This window comes from Alligator mississippiensis, chromosome 10 (genome assembly GCF_030867095.1).
Source record: "Alligator mississippiensis isolate rAllMis1 chromosome 10, rAllMis1, whole genome shotgun sequence".
In the NCBI taxonomy this organism is placed as follows: domain Eukaryota; kingdom Metazoa; phylum Chordata; order Crocodylia; family Alligatoridae; genus Alligator; species Alligator mississippiensis.
The window spans coordinates 3,015,210-3,034,071 of record NC_081833.1 but is presented as its reverse complement, the minus strand read 5'-3'; the positions used below and the strand labels follow the sequence as shown (position 1 = coordinate 3,034,071).

Sequence of the window (18,862 nt, the reverse complement as noted above, 5' to 3'; positions counted from 1 at the left end):
TCTGACCGAACAGTCTAGTCTTGTTTTCTTAATACAGCACTTTTAACAATGGGAGAACTTCTTCCTGTTCTGAACCAAGAACACTAAATACCAAAGGTTTCCTAGTGCTGTATTTACCTGCGTTTTGATAGCTGTAACTTTCAAGTGTTTTTCATCCAGCAGGTAAACAGATGAAAGGCCATCTTTAACTATTCAAAAGCTGGGGAAACATGGGTCTGCCTCCTTTGCAATTCGTCAAAGGAACTATGGGGTGGTTTGAAACATTTGATTGTAAACTTTTTAACAAAGGCTTGTCTGTACAGGGAAGTTCCTGTATGGTAGACCTGGGGGTGAGTTTATAGGGCACTAGCTGCTTGGTGGTTATGCTGTACGTAGTGAAAGTGCATGCTGACAGTGCCTGCATGTGCAAGGTAGCTCACTCTATTTGCAAGGATGCTTTCCACAAGGGGAATTAGCACGTAGCCTGTTCTGGGTAAATTCATACCATATCTTACTGCAGACAGACCTCCAGGGTTCTTCCAGATGTTTGCACCTGTTTGTCCTCTCCAGACGCAACCAGAAACTTTTCAGAAAAATAACTTCTCTCTCAAACACATTTCACACCCTTCATTAAGCTACTTCTCTCCAAGTTTCCCAGCAAAAACTGGGAGATCTGAAATACCAACATAAAGAGTTGTACTTTCAAGCATGATTAGGTTTTCCACATGATAAAGGAGGAGAGTGGCACACTGGCTTTTTTTTTTGTCTTGGGATATAATTTTTAAGCTTTCTGTCAAGGTTACAAGGTGCATTCTTCATTTCAACGTGTACTGGGAGTTGTAGGTGTAAATAATACCCCCAAAATGGCCTTGGTGTATGTGTACTTGAAAAAGGAGTTCCCATTAAAATTTGGTGCTTTTGAAATTTTCAAGGCAGGCACTGTAGACTTCCTCCTCCCTCCCCAGCCTTTTCACAATAAGACCATGACACAGTCTTTCTGACCTGCAGAGCTGCGGCTGCAGTTCCAGGTCTGGGCCTCTGCTAGCCACAGACTGTTTCCTGCCAAACTTACTCAACTTTATTTTTTTTCCCCTCCTTCCTTTCCCTCTTAGTTTGGATAATCTTGTCTTGCACAGGTGCTCTGTTGGTGAGTGGAGCACAATCCCAGGGTCTACAAAGGCTTCCTAAGAATGTTTCCACTAGAAAATTGATGGTATATAACACACCATTCAAGAGTGTACCCTGAAGGAAAAGCCAAGAAATTGCTTTTGCCCCTACACAATTCAGATAGATTCTTCTTATCTATAAATCTGCAAAACCTTACAATTTCAATATTTTGTTAATGCATGAATAGTTTTGCTACATAGTTCATCTGAATTAGCCTGCTGAGGAAAATGAGAAGCTTTGTTTTTTTTCCCTTCATTTCCCTTGGCCTTTCCCCAGGAGCTCAGCACATGAAATAATTTTGGAGAGGTGCTTTAATTAGGTGGTTTAAATAGGTGCCTGTGAAAAATGGATACAGTTTGGTTCTAATGCATTCAGTTCTTATAGTCTGCAGCAGGTCTTAGTAAATGTATTTTTAGTCGTGCAGTCAGGGTCGTGTTTTTATCCATTCATGTGACAGACTCGTAGATCATCAAAGCTTGTGCTGAATACTAAAATTTCTTTTGTAGGAGCCAAACTGCCTCCAAGGCATTTTTCCCCCTATACACAAACTTGTAATGAAGAAATATTCAACATATTAAAATAAAAGCTGTGCTTAAGGCTGGATTATGCATCTATAAATAAGAGCAGCCTGGATTAAATATTGTATTCCTAACTGACGTGATCATAAAAACTTGATAATGCTGAAGATTTTTACATCTGGTTTGGTGCTTCATTTGCTAACTCAATAAAAATAATTGCATCTCTTTTCTCACTTCAGGTTGGTGGAACAAAAGCTGGAGTAGTACGATTTCTAGGAGAAACTGACTTTGCTAAGGGAGAGTGGTGCGGAGTAGAATTAGATGAACCTTTGGGAAAGAATGATGGAGCGGTGGCTGGAACAAGGTTAGTTCATAATCCAGTGTCAATCCAGATTTCTTGGGCATCTAATCTTGGTTTTATGTATGTTTCAGAATCAGTAAAAATCAGGTACCTGATCTGAGTAGGGACCTTTGAAAATCTTATTGGACCTATATCTGCATACTGAGGCAGCTAAATCTCTTTGAAAGTATGGGCCCCTGCCCTTCAAGTTCTTAGAATTAATAGATCGCATCCTTTTTCACCTGGATGAGATCTTTCCTTATAGATTGGCACAGGAAAGCAAGCTTTCCAGTTTTTTCAATCACCTAATTGGTTTCTCAACCTTGTATAACTTGTCCTAATAAAGAAAATACTCTGTTTGCACCTTCTAGCTAAAATGAAACAAAAGCTTTTCTGTGCAACAGAAACTAAAAGTACTTACCAGCATTCGCTTCAGGGTTATCAATATCTTCACTCGTTATAGTGTTGTATGCGACACTGATATGTATACAACTTGACTTCACCTCACAGGCTAGGTGTTTCTCCCTGAATTCTCCATTTCAGTGGTTCTCAACCTTTTTAAATTCAAGGTATCCCTCAGGCAAAGCCAGTTCTTAGCTTTCACTCATTTTTAACTATTGAAAAATAACAGAGCAGTTCTGTTGCAACGAATGCAGAAAGATCACAACAGGGCAGAATTTGTTTGACACTGACCGATTTCCTATCTGGAACTTTTGGGTTTATCTTATCAATTGTGTAAGTGTTTGCATACCTAATAGCTAATACTATGCAGCACCCTGATGAGAATCACTGCTCTACTTATTTAAAGAAAAGGAAAGAAAAGAAAGGACCTCTTAACTCGTCAGCGTTTTGAAGAATGTTCATTAATTCAGCATATATATTATGCAGCATATTTAAACGATTAGTAGGTTATAGTAAGGTTGTGCTCTAAAGCAGGCTGTCATACATTCATATTTAAAAAGATTTATTTGGTTTTTTTTTTAAATGTACTTTAAAAAAATTCTGAATTTTGAACTTAAAATCAGAATTTTATCCAAGTGTTGTCTGCCTTCATCTTCTTAGAGTGTGTACATGCACACTTTTAAATGTGGATGGAATTTCATGAGACAAAATGAGCATTTCTCTAGCCCAGTGGTTTTTCCCTATGTACATTTCTGAAGTCTGTCGTAAATGGTGATAAAGCCTCTCTCAAAAAAAGAAAGGAAAAGTTGCAAAAATCTTATTGTAAAAAGTGTTGGGCAGACTAAATACAGACTGTACTGCGACCAGCCTATGCCTTGCCTTCAACATTTTTGGGCTTGTCGACCTGGGTTTCTTTAATAGGTGCTTTACTCCACATGAGAAAGTAGGTGTCTGCAGTCTTAGTTTATTTAATGCTCTCCTCTGGTTGTTTTTTTTTCTAAAGGTATTTTCAGTGTCAGCCAAAATATGGTTTGTTTGCCCCAGTCCACAAAGTTACCAAGATTGGGTTTCCATCAACCACACCAGCAAAAGCCAAGACAACTGTGAGGAAAGTGGTTGCAACGCCATCGACTCTGAAGCGCAGTCCAAGTGCATCCTCCCTTAGTTCTCTCAGTTCTGTGGCATCATCAGTAAGCAGCAAGCCAAGCCGTACAGGACTAGTAAGCTGTTTTTCTACTGCATGCTTTACAGTCCCCAGCAGGAATCCACATGGCATATGCTGGTGGCTTGCTTACAGAAATTAAATTGAGAATAGAACAGATCTTGAAGAGTACCGTATTTGTTTCATTGTGCTCTTTTCTCCCCCCCCTCCGCTTTCTTCCACTTAAAGCATGCATGAAGGAAATCTTAGCTAGCCCTGAAGAACAGATAAATATTTGTGTGTTTTGTTGTGTGCTTAACAGTTAACTCGGACTAACTGGAATTGTTGCAGTAGGAAAGTGGCTTATGTTACCAGCAAAATGAATTACATCGTCATGCTCTGCCTGGCATTGGCATTGTAGATGATCCATTTTTTTTCTGAAGCTGTTTCTGTTATGACACAAAGTTTGTTTGCAGACTTAGCATGTGTTAAAACTTCCAGAGATAATCTTGTTTCATTAAAAGCAATAGTAGGGGGGCATCAGGTAAAGCAAAATGGAAAATGCTTCCTTCCCCAGCGAAGAGATGTGTTTGTATGTAATGAACAAAAGAAAAGATGCAGTGTGAGAATTTCATGTCTGCCTCTGGTGAAATAAGCCCCTTTCTTTTTCTTTCCAGTTGAATGTTAACCTTGTGAGGTGATAGAGTAGAAACTGTTTTATATAGATTTTAACATAACACTAATTTTGTCTAATGTACTTAAAGCTCTATTCATTTATTTATTTTGAGTTTCGTCTGTTAAAGAAATGTTCCAGCCTTGGGTCACATGTAGTAAAATGGAAACTTTAAAGCTGGATACCAACCATCTTTTACATAGGGCAAGGCAGTTGAGCAGAAATACTTCCCCAAATCCAACACTTGCTCAGAACAACAGGGTGAGTACGTTTAGGAAAAAGCTCATGGCACCTTTTATTCAGCTGGAGTTGGATGACTCTTTAAGTAATTTGAAAGTTGCTCTGTCAGCAGCATGGTGCCCCCCAGACCCAGACTGGCATTTTAATCTGTATTGCCTCAAGAAATTTTACGTACATATTTGCTGAAGTGCTTCCGTCCAAGTACAAGCATGAACTTACTCTGCTTAGCTTCTTGTTGTTGACATGGGAGTGGCTGCAGACTATAATAGCTGATTTTTCTCTCCAGTGCTTTCCTTCAGTGCTTTCGGATGTTTTGACCATAAATATATCATTCTTCCACAGTTAAATATTTTCAAAGTGCAGGCTCCAGCCCACTTCCTTGCATGCGGTCCTCAATAGGCATGAATGCTTGGGTTGTGTCCAAGTGGAGACTCCGTTTTTCGAAATAACCTTTTGACATTTTCCTCATGAGGAGTAAAATCCTGGTTACTGAGGAAGCCCAGCATTTCCTTGCTTATACTCAAACATTAGTCACAGCAGGTTTCTGCTACTCTGATATTCCAAAAGCAGTGTTTTTGTGTAACTTTTTTTTCTCTGATCTGGAGTTTGACAGCTTTATCCCCATTCTTTTTAATTATCCAGGGATGCTGCTGTTTTCTCTTCTATCTACCATCAAGGTAGATGAGCCACTGATGTAACAAAACTGCCTTTTGCAATTCAAGACTATCCCCAAGATGAGGATGAGCTGTGATTTTTTCTTTTGTCTAGCACTGCAAACTTGAGATCATTCCTTAAATTCTGAGCTTTGAAAAGCTGTAGTCACTGAGAAGTAGCTGCTTATGACTCATGAGCTAAGGCTTGGTCCTGCTTTTGGGATTGTGGCACGTTTCTTGGCAGCTGAGGAAATATGGTAGCATGTCATCCAAACATCAAAACTGATCCCGTCTTTTTTATAAGAAGCTAATGCAGTTCTTCCTGATGTTTCTCAAGTTACTTGATGTACATTGCTTGCATTGTGTTCTGGAAGAGCTGGCTCTCAAAGTCTGTGAATGGACAAATTGGAGACATTTGAATTTGTAGCAAACACAACTGCTGAAAGAAAAAGGAGATGCATTTTTTTTTCTAAAAGAAGAGAATGGCATAAAGAAGCCTTTTAGCTCAGAACATGGAAAGGGAAATAGGGACAGATATTTTCTGGAGGAGACATAGCCTAAGTCTGCTGTGGTGGAGCTTAAGACTAATCTACTGAGGGGTAGATGAAAGATGTCATATTTTAACACTTGACAAGAAACTGTCTGAACTACAAAAAGTTCAGGCCAGTTTTTACGTATGTCTGCAGATTTACAGTCATACTTCCTGAACCCACAACTTGTTTGCTCTCTTTAGTGCCAGTTCCTATTGTATTTTCAGTTCTTCCATTTTTTCCCTTTTTCATGTAAAAAGTCTTGATGATGTATGTGGAGGATAAAGAGATGCTAACTTTGAGTATTTGTAATGACTAGTTCCTTAGGTGAAGCAACATAACCAGGCCAAACCTGCAGTCTCACTTTAGAAGTTTTCACATTTTCCAGCTTGATTCCACTTTTCTCTTTACTTTTTAATTAAAATCCTTCAAAGTAGTTCTTTCTGAAAGCTATCTTCATCCTTGGGGTGATTTGTATTGAGGATTCTGCTTCAAAATGTTAAGTAGCATTACAAGGACCGTAGAATTTGTCCTTTTATTTGAGGTAAACTTGTGTTGGCCTTGGTGGAAGTAGACAGCAGGATTTAACCCTACATATTTACCCTTCTCTAAATAAAAACTGATAGTATGGGAGTTAGACTACTCATAGGAGTAGTGTTTCATACAGCATTTGGAAACTTAATGTTTGTAGATTCTGCAAGTGACCCAAGGTGGATTGAGTGAATAGAGGAAAAATGTCTTTAACTTACTGTGAGGACATTTTTAACTCTAGCCAGTGCCCGTATAAAAAGATGTTAAGCAACCTAACAAGCTAGCCTTTGAGTGAGCCTACAGTACTGATACAAGATCGGGGCCAGCCCTTTGTTTTCACTTGAGCCCTTCTCTCTCTTACACAGCACTTGCTGATTGCCACCTAACAGTCTTGCCACAGGGGTATGTTTGCTGTTAACTTCCAGAAAAGCTAATTGAAATAGACTATTTTCCTTTTCTTTAATTAACATATGACATATATATTGGGGGAATCTGTTACAGGGTATGGATAATATTTGCTTAGGTAGCAAGTGCACCAAAATTCTTGTGCAGTCAAATGATGTTCCCGATTTTATTTTTCCACTTGTATAACTGTGTTGCTTTTTGTTTTTTTTAACTAAACTTTCTGAAGTTGACAGAAACATCTTCCCGATATGCAAGAAAAATTTCTGGCACCACAGCCTTGCAGGAGGCCCTGAAGGAGAAGCAGCAGCACATTGAACAGCTTCTGGCAGAGAGAGACCTGGAGAGGGCAGAAGTTGCTAAAGCAACTAGTCATGTTGGGGAAATAGAGCAGGAGCTAGCACTTGTTCGAGATGGACATGACCGGGTAAAGAATGATTCTGGTCTTGTTGAAATTATGGTTTTGGGGCCCTGCCCACCTTCTTGGGGGTGGGGGCGAGGGGGTTCTCCTTTGGGCGATCACTTACTGAATTATGTCATTTTGTTGCTTCTCTTTCCTGATATGCTTCCATGGAAAATGGTTAACCGTCCACTTCTCTTTTCCTGTGAACTGGGTGGCTTGCTTTTTCCTCTTAGATATATCCCTGCTTAAATTGCTTTAATGTACGATTTCACTTACTCACTGAATTCTGTGTCGTTGCTACAAATACAGCATGTGGTGGAAGTGGAAGCGAAGATGGACCAGTTACGGGCTATGGTTGAAGCTGCTGATAGGGAGAAAGTGGAGCTTCTCAACCAACTTGAAGAAGAGAAAAGGTGAACCAGAAATGTTTTACTCAGTATTTCTCTGTCACAGTCAAGGCTTTGTGTTTCAGATGTGGTTGCTTACAAGTAACAGATTAATTCCATATTTAAACAAATTGTAGTTGTGGCCTAGTGAGCTAGGGAGTGTTTTTTGCAAAACCAGTGCTGTTCCTATAAAATGATACTAAAAATATGCTCTCTGCCCCAGTAGGCAAGTACGTAGTTGGTATAAGAACTCCAGTATAATTCATACTGTTATGGAGTTGCTTAGATCAACAGGTTGTGACCAGCAAACGGATTGATTTTTGTGAGGTTTCAGTGAGTTTGATGTTAATATCCTTCATACTTGACTATCAGATGATAGTCTGCATATGCTTCTGAAGTTTTTGTTTGTATGTTCGTTTTTGGAGTTGTATTCCCATTTATTGCTCACCTTTTCAAAGGGAGAGAGTTGGACTAGATTGCCTTGCTGAGACTCTTTCTTTTATTTTTTTTTTAATTTCTCTCTCTCTACTTAGCCTCCACCTGAATTCCTAGCAGATCATTCCTTTATACTACCTCTCTCTTTTTTATAAAGGACTTTTATTCCTCCTAATAAAGTGTTTTTAGATCATGCTCTGATTCCTGAAAGGGTAATTTCTCCTACGTCACAGGGCAGCTTTATATTTTTGTTTCTCGAGTCGGCCAGATCAGGAACTTACAAGTTAGTCTTCGTTTCCATTAGGTGCATGCTCATTTCCCCTTTCTGGGGGGGAAAAAATCATCAAACCCTTTTAAGCTTTATGTGTTTCCTAACTTCCATCCTGACCTGTTGGCGAAAAAGGAGTTGAGATTCCTGATTCCATTTAGTTCCAACAGTGGTGAATCATGTATGTTTTGGAGAGTGCTGGAAGGTGATTAATTTGCTGTCTTCGTGCATACAGAATGCTCTTTGGAATCTCTCGAGAAGCAGGAACCTATTTAGAAACGGCACAGGCGGGCTTCCAGCTTCGCACCCTCCAGTTGCACCCATTTCTTTGAAACTGACTTTATGGAAAACTGCAGGGGAAAATTGCTTTTCCTAAAAACTCAACGTTCCCGGTGTGTGGATCACAGAAGAAAATCTCTCTTTGCAGCATTCCTTAGCCCGGTCTGTTTGGATTTTCACAATGTGCTGCTCACTGTTCTCGATGAGTGTAATGCTGTTTGAATCCACCCCTAGAAATGAACATGTTGTAGTAGGAGCTCTCCGTCTCGCAGCTTGGTTGTGAATGCCAGGGCAGCAGGGACTACTTTAAGTCTGGTCCTCATTGGCCTTGAGCTCACCTTCACCACGTTGCTAGGCAACATAACAGGATCACTGTGTATGCCTGACACACATTAACTGAAGTGGCATTTTACCACTTGGGAAATACTACACCGCTGAAGCCAGGAATATTTCTGCCTCTCCTTCCTAAACAGTCTACAGTTATTTTTTCTAGGAAAGTTCTCTGTTCTGCGTGAGCGACCCATGCAGCAGTTTGAAATCCAGCAATGATAAATGCTTTGCTCAGAAAAAAAATAGAATTGTACCATTTACAGCTTTGTGCAAACTTAAATACATATTGTACTTTTCCTTTCTTCCTTTTTCTCCAAAAAGTCCTTCAATTCTCATGAGCCCTGTTTAGACTAAGGAGATGTTAATGTGGTCTTCTCCAGTCAGTCAGCCAACCTCCAGCTACCAGCCAGTGTGTGCCATTCAAGGGATTAATAGGCACCTTTTTCTCTCTTCTGCACTCTTGTGGAGTTGAAAGGACTAGGGAGCTAGTCTAATATAGCTCAGGATCTGACTCCAGAACCCTTTCTAATTGAAATATGCCATCTCTAGACCATTCAAATCACTTGGTAGAATATGAATAGGGAGAAGTGGGGTTCTTAAATTGTTGGCCAACACTTTCTAACTACAACTCTGAAAAATCTAATATAGACGAGGCCAGTTGTACTTGAGCAAGAGTTAGTCCCTTTCCTATTTGTCCCATGCGTCATCTTGAGCATCTAGCATGTTCTGAAGATTACCCTGGTTTGCCTGCTTTAGTTTTTTAGTGCCTGCTAGCTTATATGCTCTTAAATCTGGTTCCTTTCATCTTTTTCACAGTTCCTATTTTCTTCCGCATTTCATGCATACATTGGAGATTGTAAAGGTGCATTAGATAAAGTTGTGTGTCCAGGCAATAGTCTGAGAACCTTCAAAGGATTTAAGGAATGAATGAAATGGCGACCAGTTACCTTGAAATATTTTCTGTCTTCTACTGTAGAACTGCCAGAAAGGTATTATTGTCATATTTTGGCTTTAATTTGCCGTCCAGAGTTCTACATAGAGTTCGCCATGTTATTTTTCTTCTCTTCCACTTTTTCCTGCTACAGACTGAAGTAGTCAATAATTTTACTGTAGATTTTATTTCTTGGGGAAAGCAAGTGTGAAAATCACTCTCTTTCAAAACTGTCATTATTTTATGCTTCACAGGAAGGTAGAGGACCTTCAGTTCCGTGTAGAAGAAGAATCCATTACCAAAGGAGACCTAGAGGTAAAATACCCCCAACTTCGTAAGCATCACGTGCTGTAGGATTTCGAAATGCAAAGAGTTCTAGAGGTAGTAGTACAAGTAGTCTGAGAAAATAATAGAAATGATTAAAACTGCATGTTAATAGTCCAGAAGCACGCATAACACATGAAGGTAGTTCTTAATTCTGCAGTCCTTGTCTAAGTTAAATGCTGACATCTCAGGATTGGACCCTTAAGCAAATTGAATTACTCAGCACAGCTTCTAGAGTTGAGTGGTGGTGGGTTTTGTCAGAGTACTTTAGTTCTTGGTAAAAGTCTACCCTTTTTGCTATTTTATAGTATGTCTTGCTAATGCTTCCAAAATTCTTTTAATGAGATCAGCAAACAGAAATCAGTGTTAACGTTTTATGAAACTGACAGTTGTTAGCTGTGTCCCAGTTAAATGGGCACTGAAAACGAATCACGTTTGTCTTCTGGCTGACTGACACTGAAAAAGTATTTCATCCTTGTACACTTCTCAGTAATCTTACCATCACACTGTGCGCTTTGGTGAGAGTTTAGGACTAAGAATGCATCACTGAAGAGTCGAAAACTTGCTCTTCCTGCTATTTATCTTCCAGTTTTGCCTAGTTCCTTGCTGTTCTGAGCTCTAGTCTAATGTTATAATGTACGTAGGATTAATTAACAAGAAATGGTCTGAGCCAGTATAAACACTGCCAGTTTCATAATCCAAATTTTAAAATTAAAATTCTTGGATTCCCTCTTGTATCTCTAACATGTTCTTGTTTAATCTGAAAGATATTGAATGCTCTTATCCCAGGATGCAAAGAAATACAAATTTAAACTGACTTGTGACACTATGAACCCTTAATGACCTGAAAGTGCTAGCCTTAAGTGGTCCATTTCATATAACATTTCCTTTTTAGTTCTACTTTTTAGTCTTCCATCCATTTAAAAATATCTGTCTAAACTTTTCATAGAAATCTTCTTTATTTTTAGTGAATGACATTATTATTATTATTATTATTATTATTATTATTATTATTATTATGTTTAAAACAGTGTTTGAAGTCACAGCAGACCAGAATTGGTTTGTCAAGATGCATATCTTAAAGTTTAAATTGAATTCAGGTTAACTAAATGTCTCCTATTGCTTTTATTGGAAATTATAGTGTTAAGTGTTGAGGTAAAATATTTTTGTTTTTGTTTTTAATTTTTACTGATAGCGAAAGAGGCAGATTTCTGAAGATCCTGAGAATGTAAGAGGGCACTTGAGTGTGCAAAGATATTCCCATTAACAGATTGTGTACAAATAAGTGCTTATTGATAAACTTAATCACTAACTGCATAATCTGTTATTGAAACATTGACTGTAGTATGTGTGCATGTTGCTTTCAGAGCAATTACAACATTTATCAAACGGAATGTATGTAATGACTAAACGCTGTAATCCCCCTTAACTGAAGTGTGGGAGAATGCATCATCCTTAGAGTCTTTTTCAAATATGAAACCACAAACTTAATACAGTGCAAATGATTGGGAAGTAACAGGAGCTTGTAGGAAACTAGTCACGCTCCCTGAAGAGTCCCTCACTTGAACGCAAGCTGCAGCCTGTTTTTATCACAAAATCCTACGTGCTTTCCCGTGAGCTCCCACTACTGTTCAGTGGAGGGCACTGTACAGCATTTGATTACGTTTCTTCTGAGAACAAATTTGGTGTCCCTCCCACATGCCTTAGACTCGCTACATTTTTTTCCCTCATAAAATGCTGACGAGAGAGCTGTAAGCTAGGAGAAGCATAATTATCTCATTATTTATAGTGAACAAAGAAATGGATTTTTCATTCTAGTATAATGGGACTTCAACCCCGAGTCATGGAGAGGAATTGTGTTGCACTGGTTAGGAAAAATTGCTTTGCAAGTAATTAAAATAAATGCCCTCTGCTCTTTCTCTGGTACTGATGGAAATTCAAAGCTCTCTCCTTTTGATTAGACTCCCCTTCCCTATCCCTAGCCCAAATAGAAAGCACTCAAGACTAAAAATGGTTTCCTACTATGCATTTTTAGGTGTTTCTTTTCTAAAACTACTTCAGTGATCTGGGTCTCTTCCGGCCTTCCATGTCCAGCTCTACAGTGTGATGGAACTAAACTTGCATGTGGCCTTCTTCTTTCCTGAGGGGGGAAAAAAAATCTTTGCTGCTGTCCATTTGAGCAGAGAGTGGTATTAATTATTTAATGGAGCCCTAGCTAAGAAGCTGCTCAGGTTGCTTTGTTTAGTGATCACCCCAGCATGGGAGGCAGTGTGGGGAACAGGAGGACCTCTTGTTATAGTCACAGACAAGTTGGAGAGCGACATAGCTTTGACACCTCGATCAAGAGATGCAAAACTTGATTTTGAATTTCAGCTTGGAGAGGAGGAGAGCAGCCAAAGTGTGCAGATGCTGAATGTTATTGGTGACTAATGGTCGCTTAGTGGGGTTGTACAGAGTATAAATCAGGTCCAGGTTAGGATTTGTCTCCTACCACTCATCTCTGATTGCAACACTTCAGAGAAAGGAGAGACTTCTGTTGTGGGTTGGGGTTTTTTTTGCTGGTTTGTTTGCTTTTTATACATTTGGCTTGAATTTTAAGTTCAAATCCTTCTCTCCCTTAGAGTACACTAAAATAAATCTGTCATAGAAAGCAGACTTTTTCTGAACGATAAATCCCAAGTAATTAAAAACAAGCTCTCAAAAAATCTTGCTGAGGTTTCTCCTGCATGGAGCTTCTCTTATTGTCAGCTGCATGTTTTTAAAAAAATAGATGAGATTTTTTTTTTTTAATCAGTTCTGATTTAATTGATGTCTGTCTAGTATTAGCAGCTAGATATATGGTTTACAATTCTTACAAGTGAGGAATTAAACAAAGAGGCTTTTAGTTTGGGATAAGTGCAAGAGAAAATCTTAAGGTAGTATATTTTGATAGAGATCGTTTGATCTGAGGAGATCTCTATGGTGGCGACCACTGATCCTCCTGGATCATTGTATATGCATGAGAGCCACCCAGACCTTCGATGCATATGCCTGGGCAGGAATTTTTGGAGGACTGGAGGCTACCCAGACCTTCCATCCTCCTTTTAGCCTGCTGAGATAAAATCCAAAGACCAGACTGAATCCAGCTGTTTGGTTGTATAAGTGTCTGGGAATCAAACCCAGGTCTCCTGTGTGCTAGACAAGGATTCTGTCAGTGAACTGCCTGCAGGGGACTCTGGAGAACTGTATATGCTTTCTATATAGATCTTCCTTGGGGAATGTGGTACAGGATGTGTAAGGATTTATTTTAAACTACTGGCTAAAAAAATTAAAACATTCTAGGATGACTTGTTGGTTTTGACTTTTTGTTTAATGGACTCAAATAATACTGTACAGTCACACAAAGGGTCTTAATTAAAGCTATTGTATTTAAATCAATTAGGTATTTACAACTTTTGTTAGCATCTATTATTTCCCCTGAGAATATCTAGCCACATTGTATAAGGCTCTTGGTGACAGTAAAGACTATCCTTTCTTTTCTGGTAATCTTTCCACTGCATACAACCAGTGCAGGAACAAAGCAGGCATGGAGCCTTATAGAAACTCAGCTAACACAAGGAACTATTGAATGCTTATCATTTGAAGGAAGTTTTACTGCTTTTGGATCCTTGCATTTTGCATCTATTAATTATATTAGTAGAATTGGCATACCTTGTTTTACCTCGACAGATACAGATTTTTGTTTTGTTTTTTCTCTTTTGGAAAAGCACCAGTGAACTGTCAACTTTTTAGGCAAAGAAGCAACCTGATTGCATCAGATTGGAATACGCAGGTTAAAACCTAATTTGATTAATTGATGGGTGGAGAATAATAAACTTGAAGCAAAACAAGGGCTTCCCCCATCTCGCCTCCTCTGCAAAGACAGCCTAATAGTCTTGGACAGTTAGGTCTGGTTTGAAGAAGTCCTAATCAGCTTATTATGTGGTGTGTGTGTTTATTTGTTCTTTCCTTCTTAAATGCTACTCTTCAGGGCTTTCTCACTGTCTTTACTACGCTGGTTGTATTACCATGTGCATATAAGATGATTTGAAGTGGAATTAGCGCCTTGTTGGGATCCCCTACATTCCTCTTCACTTCAGACTCTTTCCATCCTATAGTCTATGGCAGGTTCTGCATGCTGCAGACCTACCTATTCTAATCAATATTTCCCTTGCTATTTCCATCTATCAACTCTGCTCTGCACTAAATTAGCTGCCTTGGTTAAAGTATGTAGAAGAGGATTGCCCCTGCCTGACGGGTATTCTTGAAGTGAGGCATATCTTTTGCCATACACAGATGGAATTGAATTCCACCACCACCTGGGTGGCCTCTCTTTATTGTTGAAGTGGTCAGGTCTCTTCAAATAACATCTCTTCTTTGATAAACCAAAGGGCAAAAATATTGTATTTTTAAAACTAACTTTCCGTAATTCATTATGGACATGTGCTAAGAATGACACAATGTACCAAACTTTGCAATTTGGAGAGAACTGTGACACCTAGTTCTTAACTCTGGATGCGCCTCTCCTCTTGCTCTCACCCTTTCTCCCTCTTATGCAAGCCAGGAATGGAACAGCTGTTGGACTCTCCTTCATCCCTCTTAAACTTCAGGCTTTCTTGCAAATTTCTGGGAATTCTTGCAAGTTTCCTTGTTGAATATCTGGGAATGAAGCATTCAGATATTCCGTACTCCCTTATAAAACTTGTGCTGCTTTTGGAAGCAAAAGGCAGAAGGTGGCTTAGCTTGGTCTGGTTCTTTCTTTTTCTTTTCTTTTTTGGAACAGCGTCTCTTAAAAGTACGAAAGGCCCAAGTCCTTTGTTACTACTGCTGCTTGTCCTAAACAGTTTAGACTTGAGTGATGTGCTGTGGGCAGATCAGCATTTTAGTTACAAAACAACCAGACTAAGTCAGTCGCCTTCCTCCCAACAGTTTTGGAGAATGATGCTTGTCTTTGGTTCCTTTCTGGAAGAGTTGGGAAAAGACATTCTGAGTAACCCACATTCTCTACATCTGGATTTACATTGCACATATCCTAGTGAAAAATATACTTTGACCTTCCTGTGACTTGCTACAGAGACTTTTGTGGCAAAGTTTTGGAAACCATAATGAGAGCCTACTAGTGTTCTACAGAAATTTTAACAAATATATAAAGTTCAGACCTGTTGTGAGCTGTTTCTTATTCCATAAACTTCAGCCACTAAGAACCAGGTCTGAATTTTCACCCCTTGATTCATAAATAAATTGTTAAAAACAAGGTCAGTGGCATATCAGTAAAGTTCAGTGTTAATGAGAATGGTAAGGGAAGGGGCTTATAGTTCTGTAAAAACAAGAATTAACTATTCTAATTTGTGCTGATCAACTTCACGTACTGATAAATAACTTCTACTTGGCTGCATGAATCTACCTTTTGTCCATATTTCTTCTCGTTTGTGTTTTGTTTTTTGGTTTTGGTTTGGTTTTTTTTTGTCAGTCCATTTACACTTTGAGTCCGTCGCTTTTATCCATAGCATTTCCCTGTTCATTTTACCACTGCATCTTCTCTGCTCATCATTGGTAGAAGATACTGGCAGCACGGCCTGCATGTGGCTCCTTCCTTTTGTGCTGGCATGTGATGGTGGCACTGTTGTGTTCTCTTCCTTTCCCTTTTTACTAACAGACGCAGACCAAACTGGAGCATGCCCGCATTAAGGAGCTTGAACAGAGCCTGCTCTTTGAAAAGACCAAAGCTGACAAACTCCAGAGGGAGTTAGAAGACACTAGGGTAATGGTTTTCGCTATTTAAATGAACGAGACCTGTTTGTAATGTGGAGGCTTTCTCATGACACAGTGCTGGGTAAATACAAATTTGCAGGAGTGCCTTACTTCTTCCTTGATCAGAATATGCACAAAAGTGCACAAAACACCCCTAACATTACCATTAAAATGAGTGTGACCATTAGTAACTGCATATATATTTATAAATACTTCTTCAAAGGAATCCTTTGAAGAAATATCTATCTATATATTAATATAATATATACAGATATTTCTTCAACCCAGGTAAGATCTCTTCACACAGACAAAGTATCACTTGAATACAAATGCAAAGCCACAAACAAAATTGTGGGTTCATTTATCAGCATTCACTATCTACTTGTAGCAGATAGCACCGTTCTTTGTGCTCGTCAGGAAATGCTAAAATTTACTGACTTTCTGGGTCTAAACCAACATGTTCATTTCTTAGTTCTTCCAGTTGAGAGGCTTGTGGGAGGGTAGGGGGTGAAGTTCTCAATCATCTGGCCCTTAAGAACAAGTTGCATTAGTTATTTATACAAGTATATAATGCCGTACAATTTGTTCTCCCTCTCCACCTGTGTGGTCCTTCCATCAGTTTACACCTTTAAGATTTTTTGTGATGCCCTTGTCAGAAAGGTATAAAAGCTCTGCCTGTGCTCAGACTTGAAATTATGTTAATACCTTTCTTGCAAGAACCATATTAAACCTTCTCTAGAAAGGGATTAACCCTGTATCAAATTTTAGTTGAGACAGGGGCAACATAACCTAAATGGTTGATTCCAGTATTGCTTTAGGTCTTTTTAGTAGAACATGCTCTTCTACATCATAATTTGACCTGAGTTTTCTTAAAGGTCAAACTGCAGGAAGCATCGAAAAATACTTTTTAAAGTTCCTCAATTGGTGCTTTATGCAGATGCAAGAAAGGAAACTTTTTGATTTTTGTACTTGAAAGGATTAATTGTTCTGGTTGTGAAACTTTCCAGTAATTTGAAACTGCTCTGTTCAGGCCTAAACCTTTGCTTGCTTATGGTTGATTTAGATGATTTTAAATATCAGTGCATAATGAATATCAAATCATTGGCAGTCATTGTTCTTAAAATGAACTTGCAGGTAATCCGATCAGCTTTCTTCTGTCAGTTTAAAGCTTGTTGATTGAATTGAAACTGAATCTTCTCTCCAAACCAGAAAATGCTATAATTAATTAAGATGGAATGACAAGTAAATGGTACCATATCAGTGACAGTGGATTGACTGCTAATTATTTTTCTGAATCCAAAAGATTTAAGTGAAGAAAAGGAAGATGTGGACAGCTACTGTTTGGTTCCTGTTAAATTTTAATAAGAAGTTATTTAATTTAATTACCACTGAGTTAATCCCAACATTTGCCTATCAAAAGGCTCGCATTTATGGATCCTAAAGAATAAAGCCATAACTTTGTGGTATCAGTGTGAAATTTTAAATGTGGGTTTTGCCAGAGTTCTGTAAGACCTCTTTTCTGAGAAGCAGAATATTCTATAGATCCTACTCTTGGATTATAAAACTGAAAGAATGGATTGCTTCTATGTAGCAGGGAGCAATCTTTTTTAAATTCATGGGAATCCAGTAAATTGATGGGATTAATGGGTCCAGGTTTTCATGATGATTTTGAGCTATTTGGAAAATAGAAAATCATTACAATTCCTACAGATAAATAAAAATTATGCTTGTCTATAATATGAATATGATATTGTAGCCTTCCTATAGGCAACGTGGTATCCTGCTCTAAGCATGGTTTCTTCATTGTTCACTCAGAACATCACACTCTCATTTTGGATCCTCTTATTATCCAGCTATCAGTTAGTAGATGCGGCATAAACCAGCTGCATTGTCTTGCGGGATGGGAGGGCTATTCTGCAGAGAATTAACTTCCATTTAGCTGGAATTCTGCATATTTGTGAAGTGTAAAAAAATGTCAGGCCCTTACTACTCGAAACAAAACAGCAAGACACTAAGGCTTTTCCAGCTCTCCAACTTATGCAAAAGAGGAAAAGGTGTTTCCTAACTCATTCTTGTTTTGTTAAGATGATCGAAGAACCTGAATGGTAGAGGAACACACAGGTGATACTTTTCTTTAACATGAAATTAGGTAAAAATACAGAGCAACTGCACCTTTAGGACCCTTCTGGGACAGCATTGATATGTGGAGAGATTTCAAGAGGACTATACACAAATGCTCAGGTCCATGCTATAGAGATGTGAGATCTGTATTTCTAGGGAGAAGTACTTTGTACAGGTATGCTTGATTCTACCCAATTTAGTTAGCAACATAGAGCCTAAAACCTTGGTCTTTGGGGCACAACTGGTCAAAACATTTTTTACTGAGAGAAGATAAGAAACCTTCATCTCTAGAGGAAAAACTAGTAAGAATCTTATATTTGGTCTTATTAATATGGTCACAATTTCTGGCCACACTCAGGAAACACCTCTTCAGACTTGATCAAGTGATGTTAATATTTTTGCTCAAATATTACTAGGAAATCGGTGGTTACCCAAGAGAGAGGATAAGGTTACCTGTTACGTGAATGGATTCTGGGTCTTGTTACAGACTGGTCAAGTTGCCTTGTTCTTGAATTCTTTACACATGCATGCCTGTAGTCATGCTGGGTTGAGAAGCCGTCATTAATGTCTTCTACGTTTGTGGAACGTCAATAACAGAGAGATGAGGATAACTTTAATAATACATTGCCAATCTTTGCGCTGAAAGAAAATACCTGAAAGCCTGCAAATCTGCTCCAAGAGGTGATGGATGATATCAGTCTTCCATGTGAAGAAATCTACCAGGTGTGGAAATGGCCAGATGAATACTACTTCTGTTAGGACACATCTGCAACACACATTTCAAGACCAGTTGGTTTATTGATACTTTTAAAAATCATCTATGAATCAAACAGCTAGTAATTATCTTCATCTTTTTTCCTCAAACTGGAAAGCATTGAGAAGCTTGTTTCTTTGTTGCTCAGCTGAGCTTTCTGTTTTATGCACTGGGAAAACCATCAAATACAGTTAATGCAATTTTTTTTCCTGAAAGAGAGAAAAGTGCTTCTGCGTTTCATTCATTAATGTCACGAGTCCTCAAGGTTGTCTTTTTTTTAAACTCC

General features: G+C 38.7%; 1 protein-coding gene across 12 annotated transcripts in view; it reads left to right on the top strand.

Annotated features, from left to right (window-relative positions):
- The window catches only part of CLIP1 (CAP-Gly domain containing linker protein 1), an 89,702-nt gene that overhangs the window by 34,129 nt on the left and 36,711 nt on the right, over positions 1 to 18,862 (top strand). For 6 of the 12 annotated variants that reach the window (XM_059713347.1, XM_059713348.1, XM_059713346.1 and 3 more), the window contains exons 4-10: positions 1,904 to 2,028; positions 3,410 to 3,626; positions 6,806 to 7,003; positions 7,289 to 7,392; positions 9,863 to 9,923; positions 11,128 to 11,160; positions 15,607 to 15,711. In XM_059713347.1, coding sequence (XP_059569330.1) covers positions 1,904 to 2,028; positions 3,410 to 3,626; positions 6,806 to 7,003; positions 7,289 to 7,392; positions 9,863 to 9,923; positions 11,128 to 11,160; positions 15,607 to 15,711 — 843 coding nt within the window. The remainder of the gene's footprint in view (positions 1 to 1,903; positions 2,029 to 3,409; positions 3,627 to 6,805; positions 7,004 to 7,288; positions 7,393 to 9,862; positions 9,924 to 11,127; positions 11,161 to 15,606; positions 15,712 to 18,862) is intronic. The other 6 variants (XM_059713357.1, XM_059713351.1, XM_059713356.1 and 3 more) reach the window with 3 other exon arrangements.